The sequence below is a fragment of the Equus przewalskii genome, chromosome 30 (assembly GCF_037783145.1).
Source record: "Equus przewalskii isolate Varuska chromosome 30, EquPr2, whole genome shotgun sequence".
In the NCBI taxonomy this organism is placed as follows: domain Eukaryota; kingdom Metazoa; phylum Chordata; class Mammalia; order Perissodactyla; family Equidae; genus Equus; species Equus przewalskii.
In genome coordinates, this window is record NC_091860.1 from 27,869,674 (window position 1) to 27,897,542 (window position 27,869).

General features: G+C 36.6%; 1 protein-coding gene and 1 long non-coding RNA gene across 2 annotated transcripts; one reads left to right on the top strand and one right to left on the bottom strand.

Annotated features, from left to right (window-relative positions):
• The first annotated feature begins 2,646 nt into the window (after window positions 1-2,646).
• On the top strand, window positions 2,647-16,626 carry LOC103540777 (aldo-keto reductase family 1 member C23-like protein). The gene is made up of 9 exons (XM_008507435.2): window positions 2,647-2,807; window positions 4,785-4,952; window positions 5,823-5,939; window positions 7,224-7,301; window positions 7,755-7,877; window positions 10,664-10,773; window positions 11,953-12,118; window positions 14,561-14,643; window positions 16,320-16,626. Exons 1-9 carry the CDS (start codon window positions 2,724-2,726, stop codon window positions 16,360-16,362), a joined length of 972 nt encoding a protein of 323 aa, XP_008505657.2. The 5' UTR covers window positions 2,647-2,723; the 3' UTR covers window positions 16,363-16,626.
• Window positions 16,627-21,057: 4,431 nt separating this feature from the next.
• LOC139080564 (uncharacterized) lies at window positions 21,058-26,003 on the bottom strand. Its single transcript, XR_011535176.1, has 5 exons — window positions 25,781-26,003; window positions 25,041-25,117; window positions 23,406-23,630; window positions 22,917-23,153; window positions 21,058-22,301 (listed from the first exon to the last, which is right to left on the bottom strand). It is a non-coding gene; the product is annotated as an uncharacterized lncRNA (long non-coding RNA).
• Window positions 26,004-27,869: the final 1,866 nt, after the last annotated feature.

Here is a 27,869-nt window from a genome sequence, read left to right on the forward strand (position 1 = left end):
CCATTCCACTCTCCCAATTAATGATTTTGATGTCATTGATTTCATCTTTATAGATTGCTGACATACTAGCATAGATGTATAAATATTTTTATGCATTGATATTTTAAATCTTGTAGAAATGAAAAGTAGAGGTAGAAACGGAGATTATGAAAGTGCTCAATTTTATATTTGTCCATATATTTACCTTTACTCAGGTCTTTATATCTTTATATGGCCTTAAATTACCATCTAGTGTCCTTTCATCTGAACGTGAACAACTCCCTGTACAGTTCTTGTAAGGCAGTTCTAATGCCAATGAAGTCTTTCAACTTTTGTTTATCAGAGATTGTCTTAATTACTCCCTCATCTTTGAAGGATATTTTTACCTGATATAGAATTCTTTGTTGATGAGTTGTTTTTTTTTTCTTTTAACTCTTTTAAGTACATCATCCCACTGCCTTATATCCTCAGTGTTTCTGATGAGATATCTGTTGACAGTCTCAGCCAGGATCTCTTGTACCTGATGGGTTGTGTTTCCTTTCCCACTTCAAGATAGTCTCTTTTCGTTGTTCTTCAACAATTTGAATAGAATGTATGTAGGTGCGGGCATTTTTCAGTGTTTCCTATCTGTAAGTCTTTGAGATTCTTGGACTTATTGATTATCCATGCCTTAATATGCAGCGTGGGTAGTTTTGGCTCATTCTTTCTTCAGATAATCTCTCCATCCCACTTTCACTCTCTTCTCCTTCTGGGACTGTGATAATGTGGATATTAGTGCACATGATGGTGTCCTATAAGTTCTTTAGAGTCTGTTCACAATTGTTCATATTTTTTCTTTCTTTTCCTTAGGCTTCATAAATTCTATATATTTTATGATATCATTTTGTTCATATAAGACTTACCTGATTTCCTTTAGTGCTTTGTCAAATGTTTGCTTTACCAGTTTTAGCATATATAAGACAGTTGTTTTAAAACTCTTTGCCAAATAAATCCAATCCTTATGTTTGTTCAGGAATAGGTTTGGCCATGTTTTTTTCTTTTTAGATGATATTGGTTTTGTTTTTTTCTGCATGTTCATGAGTGTGTTTAATTGGACATTAGAAAAAACAGCCACTTATCCCGTTCTTCTCAGACTTGTTCTGTATCCTGACAATCCCTCACTTATTAGCTTGGCATGCTCCGATTCTTGGGATGAGCACAACATGAAAGCTGACAGTCTATTCAGTTATTTTCTGAGCATGCATCTTGCTTGGCCTGTGTGTGATTTTTTAATTCTCCTGGATACATCAATGTTTTCTGAGTGTCTTAGTGTACAAAAACTACACACCCCAGATTCTCCTCAGAGCTTTATGTAGTCTATTCTATGTCTTCACTGTTAACCTCTTGCCTTTGGCATCTGTGCATCCACAGTTCCCCCTTGCAGCAGTAATGAGCATTGCAGCTACTGTTCAATTCGTGTTTAGAGTTAGGCAAAATAGACAGCAGTCTTTCAGGCAGCCCCAGATATGTTAGAGCATTGCCAATAAGATCTTCTACAATCACTCTGGTTTGATACAGATAACTTGGAACTGGTCTGATGCCTCTCACACACCAAGCCTTCATGGTTCCAGGCAGTGAGATGGGAAAGGGTGAGAAAAACATGATGTAATTTCCTACCATTTTGAATCTGGCTTTTCCTCACTGATATTCACTTTGTTGATGTAGATCTTTGTTTGACAGTTTTCTAGACTTTGTATAATTTTATTTCAGTTAGTTTCTGGTTGTTTCCTTATCTTCACACAGGAGAACTCAGAGCTTCCTTGTCCTCCATTAAGCTGACATTACTCTATGGCTTCAAAATATTCCATTATATTAATGCATCATAATACCCCTAATTTCTCCCAAGTTTATGGTAATTTAAATTGTTTCCAGTTTTTTATTTAATGAATACTGTTGAGCAAGATAATAAATTATACAAAATATTCTTGAGGTTATTTTGTAGTTACATCATGATAGTTTTCTAAAAGTTATATTACTGGATGAAAAGTAAAAACACTCTAAAACTCTGTTTGCATACTGCAAATGATATGAAACAATTGTCAGTAATTATTACTCCCATAATCATCTTGCCAAAATGTCTTTTTTGAGCACACTTTTCAGGTTTCCACCATTCTTAGGATGGGATATTCTTTTTATGAAGCAAAGCAAAAGTAAAAACAAAAATAATTTTGCTCATGAAAAAGGTAAAAAGACAAATTTTCTTTCAATTTGAAGTTCTAATTTCCTATTGAGGGTCAACATTTTAAAAAATATTCGTTAATCGTTCTTCTAAATTGTGTGTCTTTTTGTGTGTATGGTGTAAGACACTTAATTGTGTCAAATGATGTATGATGAGGAAGGGGCTTCATCATGGCAAAAACAAAAATAAGCGGTTGTTATCTGGAGGTTTCTGGTCTAACATATGGTCAATAACTTTTCAGCTAATCTCTTGAAGTAATTTACTAATGTGCATAGATCCTGAAGGTAAAATTTGCTTATCATTATAAAATAGATCATTAAGATTCCTCTTTGATAAAACAAAACCAACAAGCTAACAGGTTCAAATTACCTTATCACTCCATGGGTTACTGTTTTAACCTTGCTCCTCCCACATTCCATTTGATAATAGTTGGACTGTGGACTCAGATGTTACCCTTCTTTTATTTATATAAGCTGTGAGAGCAGAAGATTACACAGAGTCTGCTTAGACAGAGAAGCAACAGGCAATGGATCCCAAAGGTTGGCGTGTGAAACTAAATGATGGCCATTTCATTCCTGTCCTGGGATTTGGCACCTATGCACCTGAAGAGGTAGCGATAATGATGGTTGGGTTGTGGGTTCCAAAGAAATTTGACTGAGCATGAGCAGAAGCTGACTCAGGTGGTCAAGTCATTGAGTTCCTGTGTGACTTTGGGAGGCTCACTTTGTTCTTGTAACCAGCCTAGAAACAGGCGTTATACAGAGAGACAAAGCAGCCAGTGTTCGCTCTGCATCAGGGTCTTACTATGTGGTCACCTGTAGAATGTTCTGGGTTTTTCCCAGTTTCTATCTATTTCCCAGGTTGGCAGAAGAGATAAAACTTAGCAGTTAAGAACACTGACATTAAGCTGCCTTGCTTTGAGGGTGATTACACGGGAGTGGTTTCTCCGTATAATACTGAAATTCAAAAGATCTTTCCTCACACCAAAAGGATAGGATACAGAGAAATATTTGTGATAATATGTCCCAGAGATGAGGCGAATGATAAATGATGGGAAAGAGTTGCTGTTCTGTTGAGGGGTAGCCTGCTGAGTGCCTGGCAATTGTACACCACATGTTGTTTCCCTTCAACTTCACCTACTGCTTCAGAATTTATCCTGAATGGAAAATATAATACTATTTGAGAGAATAAGCTACAGTCTTCCAGGGCAATGTTTCAGTTCTTCATCTTTGTTATTACATTAGATTGAAGCGAATAGGTAAAGTTGGACCTTGGGCATAGAGAGAGAAAAGTCACTGAGTCACTAAACTAGAAGGCAGAAGTGTGCCTTTCAAAGTTGGATGTAGACTATTTAGTTGTATGACAAGTGACTAGCACTTAAAAGTTGAGTGTCACTTTCTCATCTATAAAATAGAAGTAAATGTTGAAAGAGACATTTTGGAGACAGAAGACAGGACTTGTTTACTTTGTAGTGGAAAGTGGCATGAAGGGGAGGAAGGGTCAAGGATATCACTGAAACTTCACCTTTGTAAACCTCTGAATGCTCCTACATCTAAGGAATGAGCATAACCAGCAGAGGTCAGTTAGACCAAGAATTTAGCTCCTAGCAACATCGTTGAACAAAGGAAGCTTCTGAAATACTTAAAAAGAAATGGAATGTTGGTCAACCATAAAACAGTTGGAAATCCCACCATTTGCAACCACATGGATGAACCTGGGGAACATTATGCTAAGTGAAATAAGACAGACACAGAAAGACAAATACTGCATGGTCCCACTGATACATGGAATCTAAAAAAGGCAAACTCATAGAAGCAGAGAGTAGAGGAGTGGTGGGGGAGGGGCTAATTGGAAAAATGTAGAGATATTAGTCAAAGGGTATAGAAACTGGCAGTTGCAAGATGAATAATTTCTGGGGAAATAATGTACAGCATGGTGACTATAGTTTAAAAAAAGTATTATATTCTTAAAATTTGGTAAGAGTGAAGATCTTAAGTGTTCTCACCACACACACAAAAAAGTTTACACAGTGATTTGATGGGCATTTTAATTGGCCTTATTGTGGTAATCATTTCATGATGCATACGGTTATGAAAACATCATGTTGTACAACATATTGTATACACTTTTTAAATTTATGCACAATTTTTATTCAGCATGCCCTGTGTGACAAAACTGGTAGTGGATACTTAGAAGTGATCACCTTGCTTTTTCACACTTTGGTCCATGTACCTTTTCTGTTTCTTGATTTTGCTTAGTAATCTCTCACTATATAAGTTACATCCATGACTATAACTATATGTTGAGTCCTGTGATTTCTTCCAGCAAATCACTGAAACTAGGGGTGGTCTTGGGGACCTTCAATGTTTGCGATCATCCAGTGAATGCCACTGAAGCAGTTCTTTGGATGTCCAACTTTTATTACTTACTAGGCAAGACCCAGGCAAACTGCCATGGATTCATTACTACACATGCAGATCTAAGCTAAGACATAAGGAAAAATTAATCCTTGGGAAGGTCAAAGCTGTGCCTTAGCTATCTGTCAATCACATGGATATCCAACTATGACCTTTGGTTGCACCTCTAGGTTCCTAAAAGCAAAGCTATAGAAGCCACCAAATTAGCTATAGATGCCGGGTTCCGCCATATTGATAGTGCTCATGTTTACAACAATGAAAAGGAAGTTGGACAGGCCATCCGAAGCAAAATTGAAGATGGCACTGTGAAGAGAGAAGACATATTCTACACTTCAAAGGTGATGTGTATGTGGTGTGTGTGTGCGTGAACATGTGTGAATGTGATTGTGTGGAGATGACAAGTATATAATAGGATTAGTAGTTTGCTGAATTGTGCTTATTGGTACAGCTATTTTCACACATATTCGTGTTTTAAATGTAGTGTTAGAAAAAAAATGATGGCTTTCTCATCATTGCGTTGTTCAAAGTTTATAATTTTAAAGTATGGTCACTTTACTTTTCTGAGCCTCAGACCATGTCAGTGTGATTGTCCATGGACTATTGAATCAGACAGAACTGTTATCAGATTACAGCTTTATTTATCATCTCGGTGACATTGTAATTTCTTAACATGCTGAATCTCACTTCTCACCTCACTTACTAAAGAGAGAAATATAAGAGGCATATTGTGCACTAAAATAGATACAGCTATACGTATAGGTATAGATAAAAATATAGCTTAATTGGGCCCAGTACATATTAATATGTTTAAAGTACTTTTTCTCTACAGTTATCTGAACAAATGGATGCTACTTATTCCCCGTAAGATTAAATATTTGATAGAATTAACCTACCTTTGTGAACTGCTTTGTAGCCTCCATCCAACAGAGTTCAGATAATGGGCATGGCTATTATTAGATAACACTTTTTATTTCTTGGTTCATTTCCTTCCAGTATTAAGAGAGGCACTGATGATAAGTCCAAACAAATATCAGTATATCTAGGAGTAAGTCATATCAAAAGGGAATACAAGAAAGAAAAAAGTATTTTTCCTTTGTAGTCATCAGTTTCCAACAAGTAGAAAAATGTCTAATTATTAAGAGAAACAAGAAAAACAAAACTGGCTGAAGTATTAATCCAATGCAACTTCCATTCTTTAACCTCTGCAGCTTTGGGTCACTTTCCTTCAACCACAGTTGGTCCGGCCAGCCTTGGAAAAATCTCTGAAAAATCTTCAACTGGATTATGTTGATCTCTATATTATTCATTCTCCAATGGCTATGAAGGTTGGCAATTTGCATGATCACACTTATTTTACTTCTTGTGTCAGAATGTCTATCAGCTTGTATGGATGATGAATTAAGATTTTGCTTAGAAGGATGTAGGGATTATTACACGAGGAAAGAATCCCCAAAATAATAATTTCTGAGTAGGTTTTTATGTACTTTTTTTTGAATCCTTAATTTCCTTTCCATGCCCCCAAGAGAATAGAGCTCAACAATCTCAAATCCTCTCCCTCAAAACCTTGAGGAAATAAAAATAGGCACGCTCAAGATTCGGTCCTGATTATGAATCCTGAGTCTCTTGGGGCTGTCACAAGCACAGAGATTCACACAGCTGTGATGAGCAATGCAACTGACATATACTTTAGGATAATGAATTGATAACCTCTCCCTCCATTTCAAGTTCAAAGTAGATATGATGGTGTAACCTTTCGGTGGGTCTAAATCTAGCAGCCATCATAGGGACTTGGGAGACTTTGCCTGTACCATTGGCTACCTTCCCAATGGAGCTCTGTAGATTGCACTTAGCCATTAAGGATTATGTTATGTACAATTCTTGATTTTATGTTATAGAAAACTATTCAAGCTACCCTATGCAGAAGAGTTTATTTGACTATGTCAATGGAAAATCCAAGTGGACAGATTTAAGGATTTGGAATAGTCTCTGGAAATGTCTCCTTTTCTCTGTCTCCTAATTCTACATTACTATTGGTTTGCTTTATTTTTGTTGCAAGATTTTCCATTGGTGGCAAATATGGTCATGGGGCAGTTCAAGTCTCATGATCATTAGCACTTCAGAATGTCTCTGGTTTTCTAATATGCATCTTTATTCTTAAGAGAACCTCGGATGTCCTTGTTTGGTCATGTGTCTGCCCATGGACCATTGAATGTTCAGACAGATAGGAAACTCATTGTCTAGGCTGGGTCAAGATGGTAATATTATTTTTCCAGAAATAATGCCGTGTAACGTACTGTCATCCCTAGCGTGAGGGAGACTTTTTTAAAAAGGAAAATATAAGGACAGATAAGGGTAACATAAGATACTACTAATTCCCTTTAGGACCTAGGAAAATGATTTTTAAAAACATATAATCAGTGTAAGAGATTAGTGGAAGGAAGCCTGTCTCTTAAAGACATTCCTTACACCTCCATATGCAAATCAATTTATAAATATTAGTATCTAATATGTTTCAGATCCTAACTGACACAGGTTTAGTTTCCTGGCAGCCTTGCTAAGTTTGGAGAAATTATTTTGTGGCATCACTAAAATGATTGCTTCTATTCCAGCCAGGGGAGGAACTTCTTCCCAAAGATGAACGTGGAAAACTAATATTTGACACAGTGGATCTCTGTGCCACATGGGAGGTGAGTGCTTGGAAGAGAGAACACAGAGGGTATCCGAAGAAGTGGAATCTTATTTCCCCTTCCACTTATGAGAATGGGATATGCACCTTTGGATTCAGCAATTCATAAACTTTAAAAGAATGGGGATGCTCTAGCGGTGTGGAGGAAATCATTACCTAAATATTTGTTAAGTGAAATGGAGCAGAAGAATTTTGGACAATAAAGACAGGCATCTCTTTACTTCAAGTTGTAATGCTATCACATTTTTCTCATGAGAAGACAATAATTCTTATCCTTGCTGTCACTACATTCTTTTGCTGTTTAATTTATTACATTTTCCTCTTTTCGTTATTCATGCCAATTGGTTTCATTGTTGTTTCTTGACAGTTGTTCCTTCTATCAGATTATTCTTGCATTTATTCTTGATCTATAGCCAATTGCACAAATGATTCTTCACCATCCCTTCCTCAACAGGCAATGGAGAAGTGTAAAGATGCAGGATTGACCAAGTCCATTGGGGTGTCCAACTTTAACCGCAGGCAGCTGGAGATGATCCTGAACAAGCCAGGGCTCAAGTATAAGCCTGTCTGCAACCAGGTGAACACCCTTGGTTTTCTCTACTTTCTGTTCTTCACTTGTTTCTTCTTGCTCTCTGCCAGATGTCTATTTGTTCTGTACTCCTATTCATCCTACATTTATGGAACAGAAGATTCTAGACAGCAGAACCTCTGTCTAGATGGGCATGAATCGAATCCATAATTGTATCTGTTTCTAGTGAAAAAAGTGTCACAACTTTACTTCTAAATTTTTCATAGGAATTTAGAGAAGGTAAAGGAGTTAATAGCAGTCTAAAACAGTTACCTAGAACTTAGAGGGAAGGTGACATTGCCCTGAGATGTAAATCATGGTCAGAGATTGCATTGGTGAAAATTATTTGGATACCATTGTGTACAGGAAAGAAGGTCCTGAAAACCTGTAATTGGCAGTAAATAATGAAAGAGAGAAACAAGATGGGGTAGATCTTAGGGTTTTATATGGGGTTTGGATGTCTGAATCCTTCATCTTGGTATCCCTGCTTTCAGGAGTCTTTGAATAGGAAGCATGAATACAAGAAACAATAACTAGACACTACGAAAGTTATCCGGACTAGAGGGATGATTTATGGTGATATTAATGGTGGATGAAATCAACACTCTGGAACATTTTCAGGAATATAGAGCAGACCTTGTGATTTACTCAGTCTTAGTCTGGTTCTCCTCATCAATCCCTGCCCTTAAATGAACTGTTTATACACATTATTCTGTGTCTGATTCTGTGGTCTTACTTTTTTTGTCTACATTTATTTTATTATTGTAAGAACATTTAACATGAGATCTACACTCTCATCAAATTTTGAAGTGTACAATACAATACAAAACAATATTGTTAACTATGAGGGCAATGTCATACAGCAGATCTCTATGTCTTATTCATCTTTCATAATTGAAACTTCATGGCCGTAATTAGCAACTCCAGATTTCTCCCTCTTCCCATCCTCTGGTAACCAATAATCTAGTCTTTGATTCTGTGAGTTTGAGTATTTTAGATTCCTCTTATAACTGGTATCATGTACTTCTTGTCCCTTTCTGAATGTCTTATTTCATTTACCATAATGCCTTCAAGGTATACCTTAGTATTAAGACGTTTGTGTCTTCAATTGGAAAATGTGGCTTATAAAATTCAAGAATTTGACATATAGTGATATAACACTACTGATTTTCAACTATAAAGGGTAAACATTCATGTGATTCTAGCATTAGTTTTACTCACAATTTTTGTTGTGAAAATTTTCAGACATTCAGAGAAGTTAAGATAGGACATCCATGTTTTCCTTCCAATATTCAAAATTTTTCACATTTTATCACATTGCCAAATATATGCATATATGTGTGTGTATATATATGCATTATATATGTGTGTGTGTATATGTACATACATACACACATATATGTAATATTTTGCTGACCATCTTCAAACTAAGCTACAAATATGACAACTTATCCTATGGACCTCAGAAGGCATATGGTCTAGTATTCAATCCATATTCAAGCTTTCCTGTGGTATTCCCAAAGTGTTTTATACACCTTCTTTTTCAATCAGGAGCCAATTGTGACCTACAGATTATTTTTATTCATGTTTTTTAAGCTTTCTTAAGTAAGAATGGTCACTCAACCCTTTTTTCCCCATGACACCCAGGCAGGTCTTTGTTGAATATTCTGGATTTACCTGATTATTGTCTTGTGACATCAATTAACTTGTTTCTCTCTTCCCAGTTTCTGTAAGTTAAAAGTTAGATCTGAATGCCTTATTACACTAAGATTAAACACTTTTGGCAAGAAATTGTCCTTTGCATGATCCGTCTCTCAGATTTCACTCCAGCAGGCAGCCTGTTGTGACAAGTTGTCCCATTATGTGAAATTTTACTTTTGTTCTTTTGATTAAGCTAGCTGTAGTCAGGTGTTTTCTTTGTCAGTGTATATTTTCACCTCTGAAATTACCCAGCAATTTCCTGCATTATAATTGTAATCAGAGGAAGCCATATTGCCCCAAGTTTGCACAAAATGAGTAACTACCAATGTTTTTATCCTGAATTGGTTATTTCACTGGGATTTGTATGAAATTATTTTCAGTTTTAAGCATTATTTTATAATCTTTTTACTTGACTTTTTTGAAACAGAGAATTCCTTTATCAAGTCAAAATAAAATACAATTATTCATATACGGCATGCTAAAAGCTTAATTTCTTAAATTTAATTATCAATGTTTCAAGAAAGCAGTCACTTTAATAATCAACTTCAGTGGGAGAAAAGATTTTTGGATTTCTCTCTCTCTCTTTGTCTCATCACTATGGACTCATGGATTTTTATTTACTCTATGTGTTATAATTGCTGTTAGTCATTATTCCCTTTGATGCTCAAACCCACCATATGTCACCACTGAGATCCCCATCAAACTGGTTCTTTTGTCTTTTAGACGTCCCTTCATACATCTTTGAATAATTTTTTTGCTCTATGGTACAATTTTATGTCCAAGGCTCAAAAACTCCTTTTCCTGTCCTAGATCTGGAATGAGCCATGTCTCCTGGTAGTGTATAATGATACTGAGAAAACAAGATCTGATCCATAGAGTCACTTGTTCTCAGGAATGTCACTTTTCCTTGCCCTTTTAGTGAATAGAGATATAATATTTATTTTTTTAAAGTCATTACTTTACATTGATATTTTCAGTTCAAATTTAATAATACACAGTATTTTATTCAGCTTTTTTTTGCTTTTAACCTTTCTGTTTACTTTAATGTTGCCATTTGGTATAATCTGACACTATTCTATTGTGGCATTCTGCAGGTCGAATGTCATCCTTATTTCAACCAGAGGAAACTGTTGGATTTCTGCAAGTCGAAAGATATTGTCCTAGTTGCCTATAGTGCTTTGGGAACACAACGTCTAAAGCAATGGTAATGAAGATAACAAGTAGTTTCCTGAAAACTACTTTTGATCAAATAGTTTTAATCATATTGGACTCAGTTTTCTGGAATTAACTCTCAACTGGTTTGGGAGAGAAACGTGAAGGATGAAAGAAATCCTTCTCCATTATCACCCAATCACCCTGCCAAATCTTTATCATTATATGTGTCTGCTTCATCAATAACAACTACAACTGCATTAAAATCTATATATAATCCAAAAATCAAGACAACAGTCAGAAGCCTAAATCTGAATATAGCTATTTATTAACTAATTAACATGTTTCTAGTAATATACTCTCTTAGCCTCATTTACTTCATGTCTCAAATCAGGATAGTAATATTTAACTCACAGTTAAATATTGTGAGTTAAATACTCACAGTGCCATAGTGCTTAAGTTTATGTGCTCTCCTTTGGCAGTCTGGGGTTCACAGGTTCAGACCCTGGGCACACATCTATGCACCACTAAACAAGCCATGCTGTGGTCGTGTCTCACACATTAAAAATAGAGGAACATTACCACAGATGTTAGCCCAGGGGCAGTCTTCCTCAAGAAAAAAGAGGAAGATTGGCAATGGATGTTAGCTCAGGGCCAATTTTCCTCACACAGACACACACATGTAACTCCCAGGTTTATCATGAGAGAAAAATTACAATCTGAAACATTTTTGGAAACTTCTATAGAAATATTGCACATGATATGTGATGATAAAATGAGTAATTATCCTTTTGAGACTACTCAACTTTTATCAGTATTTTAGAAAAGTTAAAATAAAAATTATCATATTCTTTCCCTCTCTGTTTCTCTTTTCTGCTCTTGTTCTTTGAGGGCTATGATCAGAGAAGAAAGACAGCCACTGAGAAGTAGTAAGAAAAATCTATGATTTGGAAGCATTTGTCTCAACTCAACCATGCATCAAAATGACAGGGAGGGATTTCAAAACACGGGTTGGTAGGTGCTACACCTAAGTTTTTGAATGAGGTAACCTTGGGTGAAGCCATGGAATTTGCCTTCCCAAAATGTTCCTGGATGATAGCAATGTTTCTGGTCCCAAGACCAAATTTTGAGAAGCAGCGGTCTAGAATGGACATTCTGAGCCTGTTTGGAAACTTCCGAACAAATTGAGTACTGAGTCTCTGGTCTTCAGCATCACTGCATTTCCTTCCAGGGTAGACCTGAGCTCCCCAGTCCTCTTGGATGATCCAGTTCTTTGTGCCATGGCAAAAAAGTACGAGCGAACTCCAGCACTGATTGCCCTTCGCTACCAGCTACAGCGTGGGGTGGTGGTCCTGGCCAAGAGTTACAATGAGAAGCGGATCAAAGAGAATGTGCAGGTGATGAGTGAAGCTGTGGGCATAGGTCTTCTGCATAATATCCTTCATGTGTGTTCTTCTTTGTAAGGCTCTCAAGATGTCTTTGGGCCCAAATGAGTTATCTGTTACTTCCCATGCATGTACACCTTATGTGTATTGCCACTGGTTTTCCCCTGTGTTGCCACAGTAAGAGATTGGACAGAAAACATAGATTTTATTTCTAGCATGAAGTCTTCAATGTACTCTTTAGCCCTGTGCATGTAAATCTTATTTTCTTCATTCTAAAATGGATTATGGGATTTTCCTTACCTATTTATGCTGCTGTAACTAAATACCACAGACTGGGTGTCTTATGAACAACAGAAATTTATTTCTCACAGTTCCAGATGCTGGAAGTCTGAGATCAAGGTGCCAGTGTGGTGGAGTGAGAGCTATCTTCCAGGAACTCGCACTTCTCATTGTATCTTAACATGGTAGAAGGGGCAAGGGATCTCTTTCATGTCTCTTTTATGAGAGCATTCATCTCATTAAAGAGGGCTCCACTATCATGACCTAATCACCCCTCAAAGGCCCCACTTTCTAATACTATCACAAGGGTGGTTAAGTTTCCAGCATACGATTTTGTAATTATGCAAACATCAGAATGTAGCAGTGATCCTCAATTTCCAAATCAGCGTGGGTTTAGCTTGTATTTCCTTGAATACTAATGTAGTTTCATTTTCATGTATTTATTTTCCTTGAGTTTCCACTTTGTGACGTGCCCATTCAAGTCTTTGTTCATTTTTATTAACTTATCGGTCAATTTATTAACGTGTAGAGACACCATTATTATACCATTAGCTATAGCTGCATAGCAGACTATCTCCAGTTTAGAGTTTTGCTACAACAGCCATTTATTTAGTTCAGGATTCTGTGGTTTGACAATTAGCCTATGTTCAGCTAAGCAGTTCTCTTCTTGGCTGGGCTGTCTCATGTATTTGCCATTAAAAGCAGAGCAACCAGCCACCTCTGATTTAGGAGATGTTTTGGCTGTTGTCAGTGGTGTACAAACTCTGTTCCATAAAAGTTTTCACGCTGTTGGCTAGATTATAGCCAACTATTCTGTTCTTCCTCTCATCACAGCAGCACGACCCCAAGCAGTGTGTGGATACTTTGCAGTGCCTTTTTTTAAATATATATAAATGGAAATCCTCATGTCCATATTGTCCCACAGATTTTCATTGTCTTCTCTGTCATATATCAAATGTTCCTCAGTCCATGTCTGACCTCTCTTTTCTATTCAACTACTTACTTTTCTCTACTGTGTAATTGTTCTGTAAAGTAAATCTTGCTTTTCAGAATGGTAAAACGTTTTCTTCATCCTTCTCTCTTCTTTAAGAATGTCTTGGCTATTCTTGACTTGTTATTTAATGTCAGGCAGAGTATCACTTGTAAACTTTCATGAAAAATAAGCATGTACATCTTTGGTTCATATTGCATTAAAACTATATATGGATTTGGAGAAAAATTTCTCCTTTAAAAATACCTCCAATCAATGCTTATGATACAATTTTAAATTACTTTGGTGTTCCTTATATATTTTAATACATTTCATAACTAAATCCAAAGGTATTTACATAATCCTTTCATTAGATTTATTCATAGTGAAGTGGTAACTTAGATATGCTTTTGATAATTTTTTCCTACTTTTCATTTTGAAGATTTTCAAATGTACAGGAAAGTTGAAAGAGTAATGCAATAAATTCATTACTTAAATTCATGAATTGTTATGTCATTGACATTTTGCCTACTATCTATCTATTATCGACCAAATTATCTATACATTACTCTATATGTCCAACTTCTCTATCAACCACCATCTTGGAGTATTATTACTGATTGATGGATTTACTTGGTTCAACATATTAGCCATTATTGACACTTTTGGTGTTTAAAATGGCCCACATTTAGACAGTGATATTCTCTTCAAGCCATTCACTGTCTTCTTTGAACATGACATCATAAATATTTCTAGAGTTATTGGTTTAAATAACCTTGAAAATTTTTTTTCACATTCTAACTGTTCATTGGTGACATATATGAGAATCCACCTTCATTCATCAAAATTAGTAAATTATGTGTTGTATTTTTAAAATGTATTTCTAGATTCTTCTGGATTTGCTAAGTTCATGACCCTATCTCTTTGAATGATGTCACCTTTGATCCTTCAGCTTTTTAAAAGATGTCCTTTGGTTTGTAGTTTTGTGCAGTTTCAATAGATTATATCTAAGGATGACTTTCTATTTAATTTTCCTGATGTTTATTATCACTTGAGTATTTTGCTTGATGTCTTTAAAAACATTTGGAAACTTCTAAGATATTTTGAGTGTTGCCTCTGCACCATTCAGTGTAATTTGCTTGGATTTTCTGGATTGGTAAATATGCAATCTAAAAAGCATAAAAATATTTCTACTTCTGTGATAGGTTTTTGAATTCCAGTTGACTTCAGAGGACATGAAAGTCTTAGATGGCCTAAACCAAAATCTTCGATATGCCACTGCACAAATGTAAGTGACTTTGGTAAATATGTTTGCCTCTATTCATATTCTGATAATGAGTGTATGATGATTGTTAACATTTACATCAGTACCAGGAAGACAGAAGCCAGTTTGAGACAGGGGTTGGACAGGAACTTTCTGGAATCTCATCCCAGACATACTCCAGATGTTTGCTCACTGACATAACAGGGGAACTGAAGCAGGGTCAGCTTGAATCTATACAAATACCTCCTGCCCTCATCACTCCAAGGAACTTTCCAAGAAGCTCAATATCACTGCTGAATCTACACCTTCCATGTAGGTCTCCCATATCTACAACAATCCAGTGGACCTACACTGTGGCTATCACCAGTGTAGCCTAATTCAATGTTTCCAAAAGTGTATTTATCATCTTCTGCTCCCAACTTCTCAAATTTTTATCAGGTTAAAGCCTTCTCCATCAAGCTTTTGGTCCGTTCCAGAAATGCCTGTCACCCGCTTATGGGATCTTCATGAGATTCTACTCAGTTTATGTCCTTCATAAGTTTCCAATTCTCTCCCTTACTTTTCACTACATGTTTGTTTAGGAACCAAATATTGTGTTTCCCTCCAGAAAGGCAGGTCTTGTGGTATCAATAGGAATTTTTCGTTTATATTTTCTGAAATATTAAGATCTCATTGAAGAGGACAAAGTCTTCAAGAAGAGATTTAAACCAGAGGAAGTGTTTGGAGACAAAAGCACCATTATTGGAGGGAATTTATAGCCAATAAAGGATCTTTACTATTCCTTTATCCTCTAAGGCTCTGGTTTCTTCAGAAAGACCTTCATTATAAGTGAGGGAAAGAGAGGGCACTTTCCTTCTGCCTATGAGAATTTTAATTCCTAATAGTAATAAGTGTGACAATGTATGGAAAAGGATTAGCATAATGGCAAGTTGTGAATACTCAAAAGTTGGTAGATACATTTTCATCCTTGCTAATATATTTATTAATATAGATTGAAATGAAGAATAAGATAGGGAAATTATTCAGAGAAAAATAGAGTGGTAATGAATCAGTCACCCTTCCAATAAGTTAGATATTTCAATACAAAGCCATTAATTTCTATCACTTTTTATTTTGGGTTATTACTGAATAGAGATTTTCCTACTCTATAGTAAGCTCCATGGAGATGGTACTCAATTTTTATGTGACATTATTTCCATTTCTGAAACTAACTGGGTATATTTTATGTGGTGGGAAGCTAGTAATTAATTAATTTTAAAAATTGAAGTGAAATTGCATTCAGTAATATGTGTCACCCTAAAGTATTTATCAGTGCCATGCATGTGGCTGGACATGTCCTGTTAAAAATGAGGGAGAATCAGTTTCTTCTTCCACTGAGCACTGGAAATAAGAAAGGGCAAGCTATCTTGTTGCTTTCTTGGCAGAAGTAGCTAAGGAGAAGAACTTATTTGAATTTCTGACTCTGCTTCATCTGGGTATTGAGTTCTGGGCAGGGAAAATCATGAATAATTTAATTATTTTTATTATTTTTCAATTATTATGATGTAATGTTTGTGAAAGAAAGAAAGGCAGCCTCCATACCCAGTCAGGAAATAAAATGTTTAACTTCACCCTAATGACAGCTTCATAGAAATCACTTCTCTACCACCCTACAAACAGAGTCACTCAATCCGTATATACATTGCTTTTTCTCATTTTAGGCTTGCTGACCACCCTGAATATCCATTTTTTGATGAATATTAACATGGAAACCTTATCCTGAGTTCTACCAGAAGTCCTGTGTGCAGATAGTGTGGCAAGAAATGTCTCAGATGTTAAGAATTGGACACACTAGCATGGATTTCATGCATGCTGCTTAGCAACTCATACTCAGCAAGACTTAATTCCATAGGTCACTTATTGTAAAAATTAAAGATTTTCCCCCCAAATCTCTTTCCTATGTGAATCTCTGTTTTGTATATTTTATTTCCATCTGACTCATTAAAGCAAAAAACTGATTTGCCTAGAGTTTGTGGTGAAGTATTTATTCTCTGGGGCTATAGGATGGTTCAGACATGAAGCCCAAGATGGTGTGGTCTGGAACCATGAGACTTATGATAAAATCCCAAGACATGCAGGAACAAGCCTATTCCTCAAATCAAAAATAATGAAGCCAACAAGGAAATATTCTACCATGAAACCGAACCAAGAGACCCATAAAGTAGGAAAAGAATCACACAAGAAGAAATAAAACAATGGAGTCATTTCAACATGACATGAAAATAATTGCTTTAGCACTCTCAAAGGAATCAACAAGGGACAAATATTTGTGAAAGGGCAAGGAAACTAAGTAAGAAAAGACAGATGGGAGAAAGAACTAAACAGAAGTCTTACAGGAAACTAAATTATTTGAATAAAAAAAGGAAACCTCAATAGATGCAATAAAGAGGAGGTTAGACACAACAGTTATGAATTTTTAATTAATTAGTGATTTTTTTACAACCTACTTGATTTCTCTTTATCTACCAAAGCCAATGCTGCTGTTTTCCCAGTAAAAATTATTTTGCCTCTAAAGCTTTTTCTTGTTTTCATTCAACGTTAAGCTATGTTTACAAATATTTAGGCTTCACTCTTTGTATAATTTGTTATGTAATTTTCAAGCTTCAACCCCACTGCTTTTATGCATGTCTACCACTCTTGGCTCCATCTTCCTGACCTTCCTTCAAGTGCCTTCACTTCTACTCCAGAGTTAAAAGCTGAATTAGGCCAATTCAGATTTAACCAGCAAATTCAGTGATTCGGTCAATTCAAGTTTAAAATGAGTCTCTTTCAGGAACATTCCCATCCACAGAATATATGCAAAGGCAACTGCATGCTACCTCAGTCCTTCCTTTGCTGGCTCACTTGTTCTGACCAGAAGATAACAGCAGTGCATACGCTCTGTTTTTTTCTCACAGGTCACTTTTGTGTTCCCCTCACGACCCAGGGAAACTTTCACATGTTATGTCCTCACATGGAATAAGATAAAATAGCTGCCATTGTTGTTTCAAAACACAAAATGGAAGCTTGTGGAATTGTGTCTGCCAGGAAAATTTCCTAATACTCTCCAATGATATCTGAGACAATGTATGGAGGAACTATGTCCCATTATTAAACATCTCTTAGTTGAAATTGTCATAATTCAAACAATATTCTCCATTTAATAGCCCCTAAGGCCAGTTTTAAAAGCAGACAAAATTGAGTGGTGACTCACAGCTAATTGTTATAACCTAAACGTGGTTGTCTTGCCAAATATTACTGAAGTCATCAAGGACATCCAAAAGACTCCCAGTGACTAACTTGCTGACATTGGTTTGGCCACAATGTTTTACTCCATCTGCTTTGAACTGATGTCTGAAGGCAGTCAGATGACTTTCTCCCAGCCTCCTGTGGGTACCTCAGAAGCACTGCTGATTCACATAACCTCTACCACTAGGATTGAAACAGTGAAATAATACCACATTTGGGGATCACATGAGTAATATCTTGTTTTGGAGCCTTGCTGTAGAACAGCTTACCCAAAATCTTAAGTCACTCAGGAGTTATTCACATAATAGGAGCTGGGCCACTGCCCCTCACAAGTTTCAAGTGCCTGCCAAATCAGTCATATTCCTTGATTAACCTTATTTATTCCTGGATACCACGGCTATGCCCCTTGGAGTTTATGAACCAAGTATGATTGTAAAGGCTGTCCACTGAAAGCCTGATGGAGGTCCTTTGTAGGTTATTTTCTTCTGACTTGCTGCCCTTAATATTTTTTTTCTTGTCATTGACTTTTCCCAATTTCACTATTATTTAGCTTAGGCAAGGTCTTTTAGTATTGATGTAATTAGGAGTTCTATTGGTGTCCTGTATTTGTAAATCTGGTGCCTTCCCCAGGTTTGAGAAGTACTCAGCTACTGTTTCTTTGAGCTCTATACTCCTTTCTCCTTCTCCTCTTCCTCTGGAATACCTATAACACTTGTGATGTTTTTTGTAATTGAGTCAAATATTTCTCGAAGATTTCTGTTATTTTTTTAGTCTTATTTCTCTCTCATCCTCCATCTGAAGCATTTCTACATTTCTATCCTCTAAATCACTAATTCTTTCCTCCGCAATATTAGCTCTATTTATTTAAGGATTCCGGATTATTTCTTAACTCATTAATCATGTTCCTTATATCCATAATTTCTGCTTGATTAGTTTTTCTTTTTTAGAGCTTCAGTCTCTTTGGTGTAGCATTCCTTCTCATTAATTTTATTCCTGAGATCATTGTATTGTCCTTCTGAGTTGCCTTGTAGCTCATTGAGTTCCTCTATGATGGTTATTTTAAATTCTCTATCATTTAGCTTGCAAATTTCTGTGCGTTCAGTATGGGTTTCTAGTAACTTGTCATTTTCCTTCTGCTCTGAATTGTTGCTGTATTTTCTCATGATATTTGATGAACTAATCCTTTCCTGGCACATTTGTGGTAGTATCAGGTTGCAAATTCCTCCTTCTACCATGAAGGGGAAGCAAGAGCAGTGTTTCTCATCCCACTGAATCTGCTAGAATGTGTGGGGCTATTGCAGGTGCTGCCACCACCTAGGAAAGCATTTGCATGCAGTCTCAGGGCCCCCACTGCCTCTTCTTGCAGTCCTGCCAAGGCACATTCCCACTTGTGGGGCCCAGCAGTACTATGGATGCTCCTCCTGGCTCGGAAAGCATGTTCATGCATGTATGGATCTGCTGCCACCATTTCTTGAGATTGTGAATTCCACTGTGCTTGAAGAGTGGGACTTCTTCACAGAGTCCAAGGCTAGGCCACTCAATGAGACCCCAGCAAGATGGTGCTATCTCCCCCAGGCCAGGAAAGCATTTACATGTGTGCACAGGGCTGCCTGGTAATGGTAGAGGAGTGCTCACCTGTCTCAACCACTTCCCCAGGGGCACAGTCCATTCACTTTCAGATGAATAACCTTGTGAGTCTCTCAGGCATCCAGTTTTGCTGTGTGACTATCCTCAATTGGTCAATTAATTTACATTTAGTTGTTGCTCAAAGAGGGAGAGACAAAGGGAATATCTCAACCTGCCAAGTTGCTGACATTCTGCTATGTGTGTGTTTAAATGAGCATTTTAGAAAATATCCATGTAACCCAATCATTTCAGATTTATTCTGTGTCCTAACAATCCTTCACTCATTAGCTAGACATGCTCCAATCTTGGGATCAGGCCACCATGAAAGCTGAAGATACCTTCAATACTTTTCTTCCATGGCCTGTGTGTGGTTTTTTAACTCCCCTGAATAGATAGCTGCCTTTTGATTGCCTTAATATCCCCAAAACCTACACCCCAGCTTCTTCTCAGTGCTTTACTTGGACTATTCCATGTCTCCACCCTTAATCTCTTGCCACTGGCATCTGTGTGTCTATAGTTCTCCTGAAGCTGTAAGGAGCCATTCTAGTTGCTTTTTAGTTCAAGCTTAGAATTAGACAAAACAGTGATACTCTCTTTTAGGCAGGCTCAAAACAGGTTAGAACATTACAAATAAGAGGTGTTCCCTCTGGTTTGTGCAAGGTAACTAAGAACTGGGTTGATGCCTCTTGCAAACCATGCCTGCACTGTGAAAGACATGGGGAGGGGCAAGGTTGAGTAAAAGCATGGTGAAATTTCTTATCACTTTTAATCTAGCTTTTTCCTAAGAGGTTGTCTACTTTGTTGTTGTAGATCTTTGTTTGTCTGTTTTACAGATCACCTATAAAGTTATTTCAACTAGTCTCTCGTTCAATATTTATGTTTCCACAGGAGAACTCAGAGCTTCCTACTCCACCATTTGCTATTGTCACTATATGTGTTGAATTTTAAATCACTTCATAACATTCTACTCTACCTATGCTTCACATTTTCCCAAAGTCTTCCCAAATTAATGTAATTTAAGCTGTTTCTAGTTATTTCTTTAATGAATAATTTTGAGCAAGATAAAAACATTTCATAAAATGTTTATCAGCTTCTTGGTAGTTGCTTCATCATAGTTTTCTAAAAGTTGTATAAAAGTTCAGCACAAGATACACAAAGCCTGAGAATCTGTTTGCATAGTGCAAGTGATATCCAAAAACTGTTAATAATTAATACTACGCTAATCACTTTGGCAGAACTTTTTTTTTTTTTTTTTTGCCTCCTTTCCAGGATTTCAGCAACGTTAGCATTGGCTATTCACTTAAAAAACAACGACAACAAAAACCAATTCTGTTGCTTGGAAAGGTATAAAGGCAAATTTTCTTTCAACTTTAAGCTTTAACTCTTTATTAATGCTCAACTTTTTGAAAAATGTTCATTAATTATTCCTCTAAATTGTGCATGTTTTTGTGTGTGTATTTTCTGTAAGACAGTTTGTTGTTTCAAATGATATATGATCAAGAAGGGGATTCATCACGGCAAAAATAAGAGATTGGTATCTGCATGTTTCTTTTTTTAATTTTTTTTATTATTTTTTTTATTCCAGTAAGAGGGGTTTATAATGCAATATAAATTTCAGGTGTAAATCATTATATATTTCAATTTCTGTGTAGATTACAACATCTTCACCACCCAAAGACCAATTACAATCCAACACCACTCATATGTGTTTAACTATCCCTTTTGCTCTCCTGCCTCCCCCCTTTTCCTCTGGTAACCACCAACCAATCTCTGTTTCTAGAGGTTTGTCATTATTTTTAACTTCTACTTATGAGTGAGATCATACAGTATTTGTGTTTGCCCTCTGACCTATTTCACCTGGCATAATGCCCTCAAGTTTCATCCATGTTGTCACAAATTTTGTCACACCACACACAGCACCTTTGAGGTGTAGAATATATCTTCTCTTTTCATAGGACCATCTTCAGTTTTTCTTTGAATTGTCCATCCAACCTCCTTGTCATTATTATACAAATGGATAGAATCAATATGGCAGAACACAGCATCTATAGCTAATTGGTGACCCCCACAGCTTTGCTTCTAGGAACCAAAATGGGCAGCTAGAGGTAGTAATTGGATATCCACATGACTCTGACTTCCCTAAGAGGTAGCTGTTCCTAATGTCTTAGGTTAGCTCTGTGTGTGTGCTGAAGATCCCATGGTAGTTTATCTGGGTCTTTCCTGGTAAGTAAAAAAATTGGGTCATCCCAGAAATCCCTTCAATCCTGGGCAATCACTGCTTCATCATTACCATCCAGGGTTTCCAAGACCACCCCCAGGTTCAGTGATTTGCTGAAATAATTCACAGGACTCAGCCTATAGTTGTACTCATGGATATGATTTATACTGTGAGAGATCACTAAGCAAAATCAACAAAAAGAAAAGGTACATGGAACATCTCACAAGAAATAAGCGGATTATTTCTAAGAGTCCTCTACCAGTGTAGTCATACAAAACATGCTAAATAAAAAGTACATAGAAATTTAAAAAGTCCATTATTATTAACTACAGTCACTATGCTGTACATTAGTTCTCCAGAATTTCTTCATCTCATGACCAAAAGTTTGTACCCTTTGACCAACATCCGCTCATTTTTCCCACTATCTACTCCCCCAGTCCCTGGTCACCACTCCTGTACTCTCTGCTTCCAAGTGTTTGAATTTTTTAGATGCCATATATAAGCGGGATCGTGCAAAGTTTGTCAATCTGTGTCTGTTGTATTTCACTCAGCATAATGTGCTCCAGGTTACCTATGAGGTTGCAAAAGGCAGGATTACATTCTGTTATAAGGCCAAATAATATACCATTTCTTTTTGAATATTTCAGAAGGTTTATTTTTTTCTTGATATTGCAAACAACTAGATAATTGTTCTAACTGCCCGTTCCTGGTCATGCACTTTCCTTAGATGTAGAGGAAAAGAGAGTTTTAACGAAGCTGAGGTTTCAATGGTATCCTTGACCCTTCTCTCACCTTCATCCCACTTTGCACTACAAAATAAATAAGTCCTGTGATCTATCCCTAAAACATCTCTTTGTATATTTCTTTCCATTTTATATATGAACAAATGAGACTCAAAATTTAGGTGCTACTGCATTTTCATACAACTAAATAGTCTAAGTTCAAACTTTGAAAGCAATTGTGTGGCTTCAGTCTAGTATCTTGTCCTCTTTGCTCCCTCTTATGTCCAAGGTCCATCTATGCCTATTTGCTTCAATCAAAAGTACATTAACAAGGACCAAGAACTGAAACATTGCCCTGGAGGACAGTAGCTTATTATTTCAAATGGTATTATATTTTCCATCTGCGATAAATTCCCAAGCAGCAGGATAAGTATAAGGGAAACTACATGCGGAATCTTTATTACCCGGCACTTAGCAGTCTACCACACAGCAGAAGAGCAACTCTTTCCCACAATTTGTAATTCATCTCTTCACCATGATGTTTTATCAGAAATATTTCTCTGGATCACGTCTTCTTAAAAGAGAAAAGATTTCTTGAATTTCAGATATAGAAAGAGAAACTACTCCCATGAAATCATCCTCAAATTAAGTCAGCTGAAATTCAGTCTTCTTGACTGCTGATTTTCATCTCTTTTGCTAACCTAGAAAATAGATGGAAACTGTCAGGAAAACCCAGAATAATCTGTGGGTGAAAACATGGTCCGACCCTGATGCAGTGTGCACACTGACTACTTTGTCTCTTTGTATAAGGCATTACTCTAGCATGGTTACAAGAACCAAATGAGCCTCCTAGAATCACACAGGAAATCAATGACTTGACAATCCAGGTTAGTTTCCACTTATACCACATACATTTTATTTTGAATTCTCAACACCAAGACCACTATTGTTACCTTGTTGGGTGCATAGGTGTCAAATTCCAGTACAGGAATGAAGTAGCCAACATTTAGTTCCACACACCAATATTTGGGTTCCATTGCATCTTGCTCTTCTGTCTAAGCAGACTTTGTTTTATTCTCCTGCCTTTACAGATTGTGAACAGAAGGGAAGGGACACCCATATCTACTGTCCAACTATCAGCAAATGGATTACAGGAGGAGCAAGGTTAAAGTAGTTGCCTGTCAAATGAGAAGAGAATTGGAACCAGTTAACTTGCTTGTTTGTTTTTATCAAAAAGTAATCTCAATGAATTATTATATAAAAGTGATGAAATCATTAAACTCTTGCACAAGAAGTTTTATTCACGATTGCAAACATCAGTAAATGATTACAAGAGACTTACCAAAAAATTATTCACCATATGTTAGACTAGAAACCTCCAGATACCAATCTCTTATATTTTTGCCATGATGAAGCCCCTGCTTGACCATACATCATTTAACATACTTAATTATCTTATAGATCACACACATACACATATACACACAATTTAGAGGAATTAATAATGAACATTTTTCAAAAAGTTAATCCTCAATCAAATATTAAAACTTCAAATTGAAAGAAAATTTTCCGTTTACCTTTTCCATCAGCAAAATTACATTTCTTTTTTTTTTCCGTTGCTTTATAAAAAGAATATCCAGTACTAACAAGGGTGTAATCCTGGGAAGAGTGCCCAAAAGTGACATTCTGGCAAGACCTTTATTGGAGATTCAATTGTTAACAGTTTTTGGATATCATTTCCAGTATGCAAACAGGATCCTAGAGTGTTTACACATTTCATGCATTTATATAACCTTTAGAAAACTTTGATGATGTAACTACTAAGAAAACTGATGAAAATTTTATATAGTTTATCATACTCAACAGTATTCATGAAAGTGAAAACTGGAAAGAACAAATTACAATAATTGTGGGAGGATTTAGAGAAATTATGGTGCATTAATACAATATATTATTATGGCTTCCTTTAAAATCGAACATCTAGAGTGATGCCAACCAAATGATGGACTGTGAAGCTCTGGGTTCTACGATGGAAACATAAGAGGGCAACAACCAACCGGCTGAAATAACTTTGTAGGAGCTCTGGAAAATGGTCAAAGATCCACAGCAACAAAGTGAACAATTAGGGAAAAGCCAGATTCAAAGTGTTGGGAAATTTCATCATGTTTTTATTCACCCTTGACCCTACACCTACCTGGCACAGTGAAGGCTTGGTCTGTAAGATGTATCAGTTCAGTTCTCAGTTACCTCTCTCAAACCACACTGATTATGAAAGATCCTATTTACAATGTCCTAATCTATCTGGGGGCTGCCTGAATGACTGCTGTCTGTTTCACTTAACTCTAAGCCTGAATTGAAAATAATCTGGGAAGGCTCATCATGGCTATGGGGGATCTGTAGATGTACAGATGCCAGGGGCAAGAGATTAGAGTGTGAAGAGGTGGAATATACAATACAAATCCCCTGAGGAGAAGGTGGGCTGTGAATCTGAGGGATATCAAAGAATTCAAAAAGCATCCAGGGGAACTGAAAAAGCCAAACACAAACCAGATAAGACACCTGCTGAGCAAATCAATGAATACATTCACCTTTCATATTGTGCTGATCCCAAGACCAGGAGCATGCCAAGATAATAAGGGAAAGATTGTCAGGACATGGAACAAATCTGCAAAGAGTGGGAGAATTGTCTGTTTTTTTCAAATGCACAATTAAACACATACAAACGAACACATACAAAACACAAAAGAAAATAACAAGAAAATGTGATTCATTAAAAAGGAGAAAATACATTGAAAGAAACTGTTCCTGAAGAATCGCAGACATTGGACTTCTTAGATAAATAGTTTTTAAAAAGCTGTCTTATATATTATGAAATTGCTAAAGCATAAATTTGACAAAGAACTGAAAGAAATCAGGTAAATCATATAAGAATAAAATGATAATATCAAAAAAGTTATACAAACTGTGGAGCCTAAATAAAAGAAAAAGATGAAGAAATGTGAACAGACCTTAAAGGACTTATAAGATACCATCATGTGACCTATATACACATTATCAGAGTCCCAGAAGGAGTAGAGGGAAAAGAGTGGTACAGAGAGATTAATTGAAGAAATAATGAATAAAAACTCTCTATGCTGAATGTAAGACATGAATAATCAACAAATCCAAGAAGCTGATAGCTTTTCTAGGGCTATTCCCTAATGTAGTAGCTAATAGCCAGCAAAGTCAGATATTATGAGATTTGTCCCAGTTGTAGAGTCTGAAGGATGCTTGTAGCAGCATCACTCTCCTACTCAGGTCTCCAACTCCTCCAGGGAAGGCTGTGTACCTTACTGTTGCTTCCAGCTGGCTGGCCCTGAAGCTTCATGGCTCATGAAGGTGGCTTTTTTCTCTGCAGGGTGGAATTTCTGCCTTGTTGTAGGTGTTCTTTTAATCCAGTTTTCAGTTCTGTCTCAGGAGTAATTTTTCCAAAAATAGTTCTGACTTGGTTGTGTTCATGGGCAGAGGTGAGTTCAGAGTCTGCTGATGCCACCAACTTGTCTCCCTCTTCTGGATGTTTCTAGTCGAACAGATGGTCAATAATTGTTCAACAAATTTCTTGTAATAATTTCCCAACGTATGAGGATCCTGAATAAAATAATTACTTGTGCAATAAGTTAATGATTTCTTTATCATTATATAGAAATTGGTTAAGATTACACTTGAGAAAAAAATCAAAGTAAATGATTCTAATTCCCTTCTCATTCCGTCAGTTCATCCTTTATCCTTGGTCTTCCTAAAATCCATTTACTGACAGTTGAATAGTGGAATTGGGTGTTATCCTCCAGTAATTCACATAACCTGTGAAGGCGGAATAATTAAAAAAGTATCTACTGAGAAAGAGGAGCAACCAGTAATGTATTCCAAATGTTGATGTGTTGAACTGATGGCCACTTCACTCCTGGACTGGGATTCAGCACCCACGTACCTGAAGATGTACCGATTGTGGTCTTGGAGCAGAGGGTTCAAAAGAAAATAAACCTAGCATGAGTGGAATCCAGCTTGGTTTGTCATGACATTGAGTTCCTATGTGACTCTTGGAGTCTCACCTGGTACTTGTAACCAGGCTAGAAACATTCCTTATACAAAGATACGCAGTGGTTGGTATTCTTTCTGCATCAAGGTTTGTTGATGAGGTCACCTACAGATTATTGTGAGTTTCCATCCAGTTGCCATCTATTTTACAGGTTGTCAAAGAGATGAAACTCAGCAGTCAAAAACACTGACTATCAGCTCTCATGATTTGAGGATGATTGTCTTGGAGTAGTTTTCTCAGCATATTTCTGTAATTGAAAATCTTTTCTCCCACAAAGAAGACATGATCCAGAGAAAAATTTGTGGTAAAAGGTCCTGGAGATAAGGGAATGACAAATGATGCAAGAAAGTTGCTGTTCTGCTGTGTGATAGCCTACTGAGTGGCGAGAAATAAATATTCCACCTGTAATTTCCCTCAAAACTCTCCTACTGCTTGAGAATTTGTACTTAATGGAAAATAATATATCATTTGAGGGAAAAAGCTACAATCTTCTTGGCCAAAGTTTCAATTCTTGGTTCTTGTTATTTCTTTTGATTGAAGAACATAGATAGAGTTGGAACTTGGACATAAGAGGAGCAAAGAATATAAGTCACTGGACTGGAAGCCAGAAGTTTGCCTTCCAATTTTGTCTTAGACTATTTAGTTGTGTGATAAGGGACTAGTACTTAAAATTTGAGCCCGAATTTCTCATCTATAAAACAGAAGGAAACATTCAGAGATTTTCTTGAGACTGTTTATAGGGCTTCTTTGTAGTGCAAAGTTGGATGAAGGAGGGGAAAGAGCCAAGAACACCACTGAAGTTTTAGCTTCAATAATCCTTTGGATACTCATACAACAAAGGTGAGGGCATGACCAGCAGAGGGCAGTCGACTGAATATCCCGGTCTTAGAAATATCACTGAGAAAAGAAAGTTTCTGAAATATTTAAAAAGAAATGGAATATTAGTGAACCTAAAAACAGAAGGAAATCATGCCAGTGGCAACCACATGGATGAACCTGGGGGACATTATGCTAAGTGAAATAAACCAGACACAGAAAGACAAATACTGAATGATCTCACTTTAATATGGAGCCTAACATATCAAACTTATGGAAGCAAAGAGTAGAGGAGTGGTGACCAGGGGCTTGGGGAAGGGGTAGTGGGAAAAATGGGGAGATGTTGGTCAAGGGTACAAGCTGTCAGTTATAAGATGAATAAGTTCTGGAGAAATGCAGAATAAGTTCTGGAGTGTACAGCATGGTGACTATAGTTAATAATAATGTATTATATTCTTGAGATTTGCTAAGGGAGTAGGGTTTTAAGTGTTCTCACCGCACACAAAAAGAGGTTAACTATGTGATG

What these genes read in the sequence shown, in the direction of transcription:
- LOC103540777 (XM_008507435.2), top strand. Translation starts at nt 2,724, where the DNA reads ATGGATCCCAAAGGTTGGCGTGTGAAACTAAATGATGGCCATTTCATT. An exon ending in ATAAGCCTGTCTGCAACCAG is followed by an intron (nt 7,878 to 10,663) that starts GTGAACACCCTT and finishes GGCATTCTGCAG; the next exon opens with GTCGAATGTCATCCTTATTT. An exon ending in ACACAACGTCTAAAGCAATG is followed by an intron (nt 10,774 to 11,952) that starts GTAATGAAGATA and finishes ATTTCCTTCCAG; the next exon opens with GGTAGACCTGAGCTCCCCAG.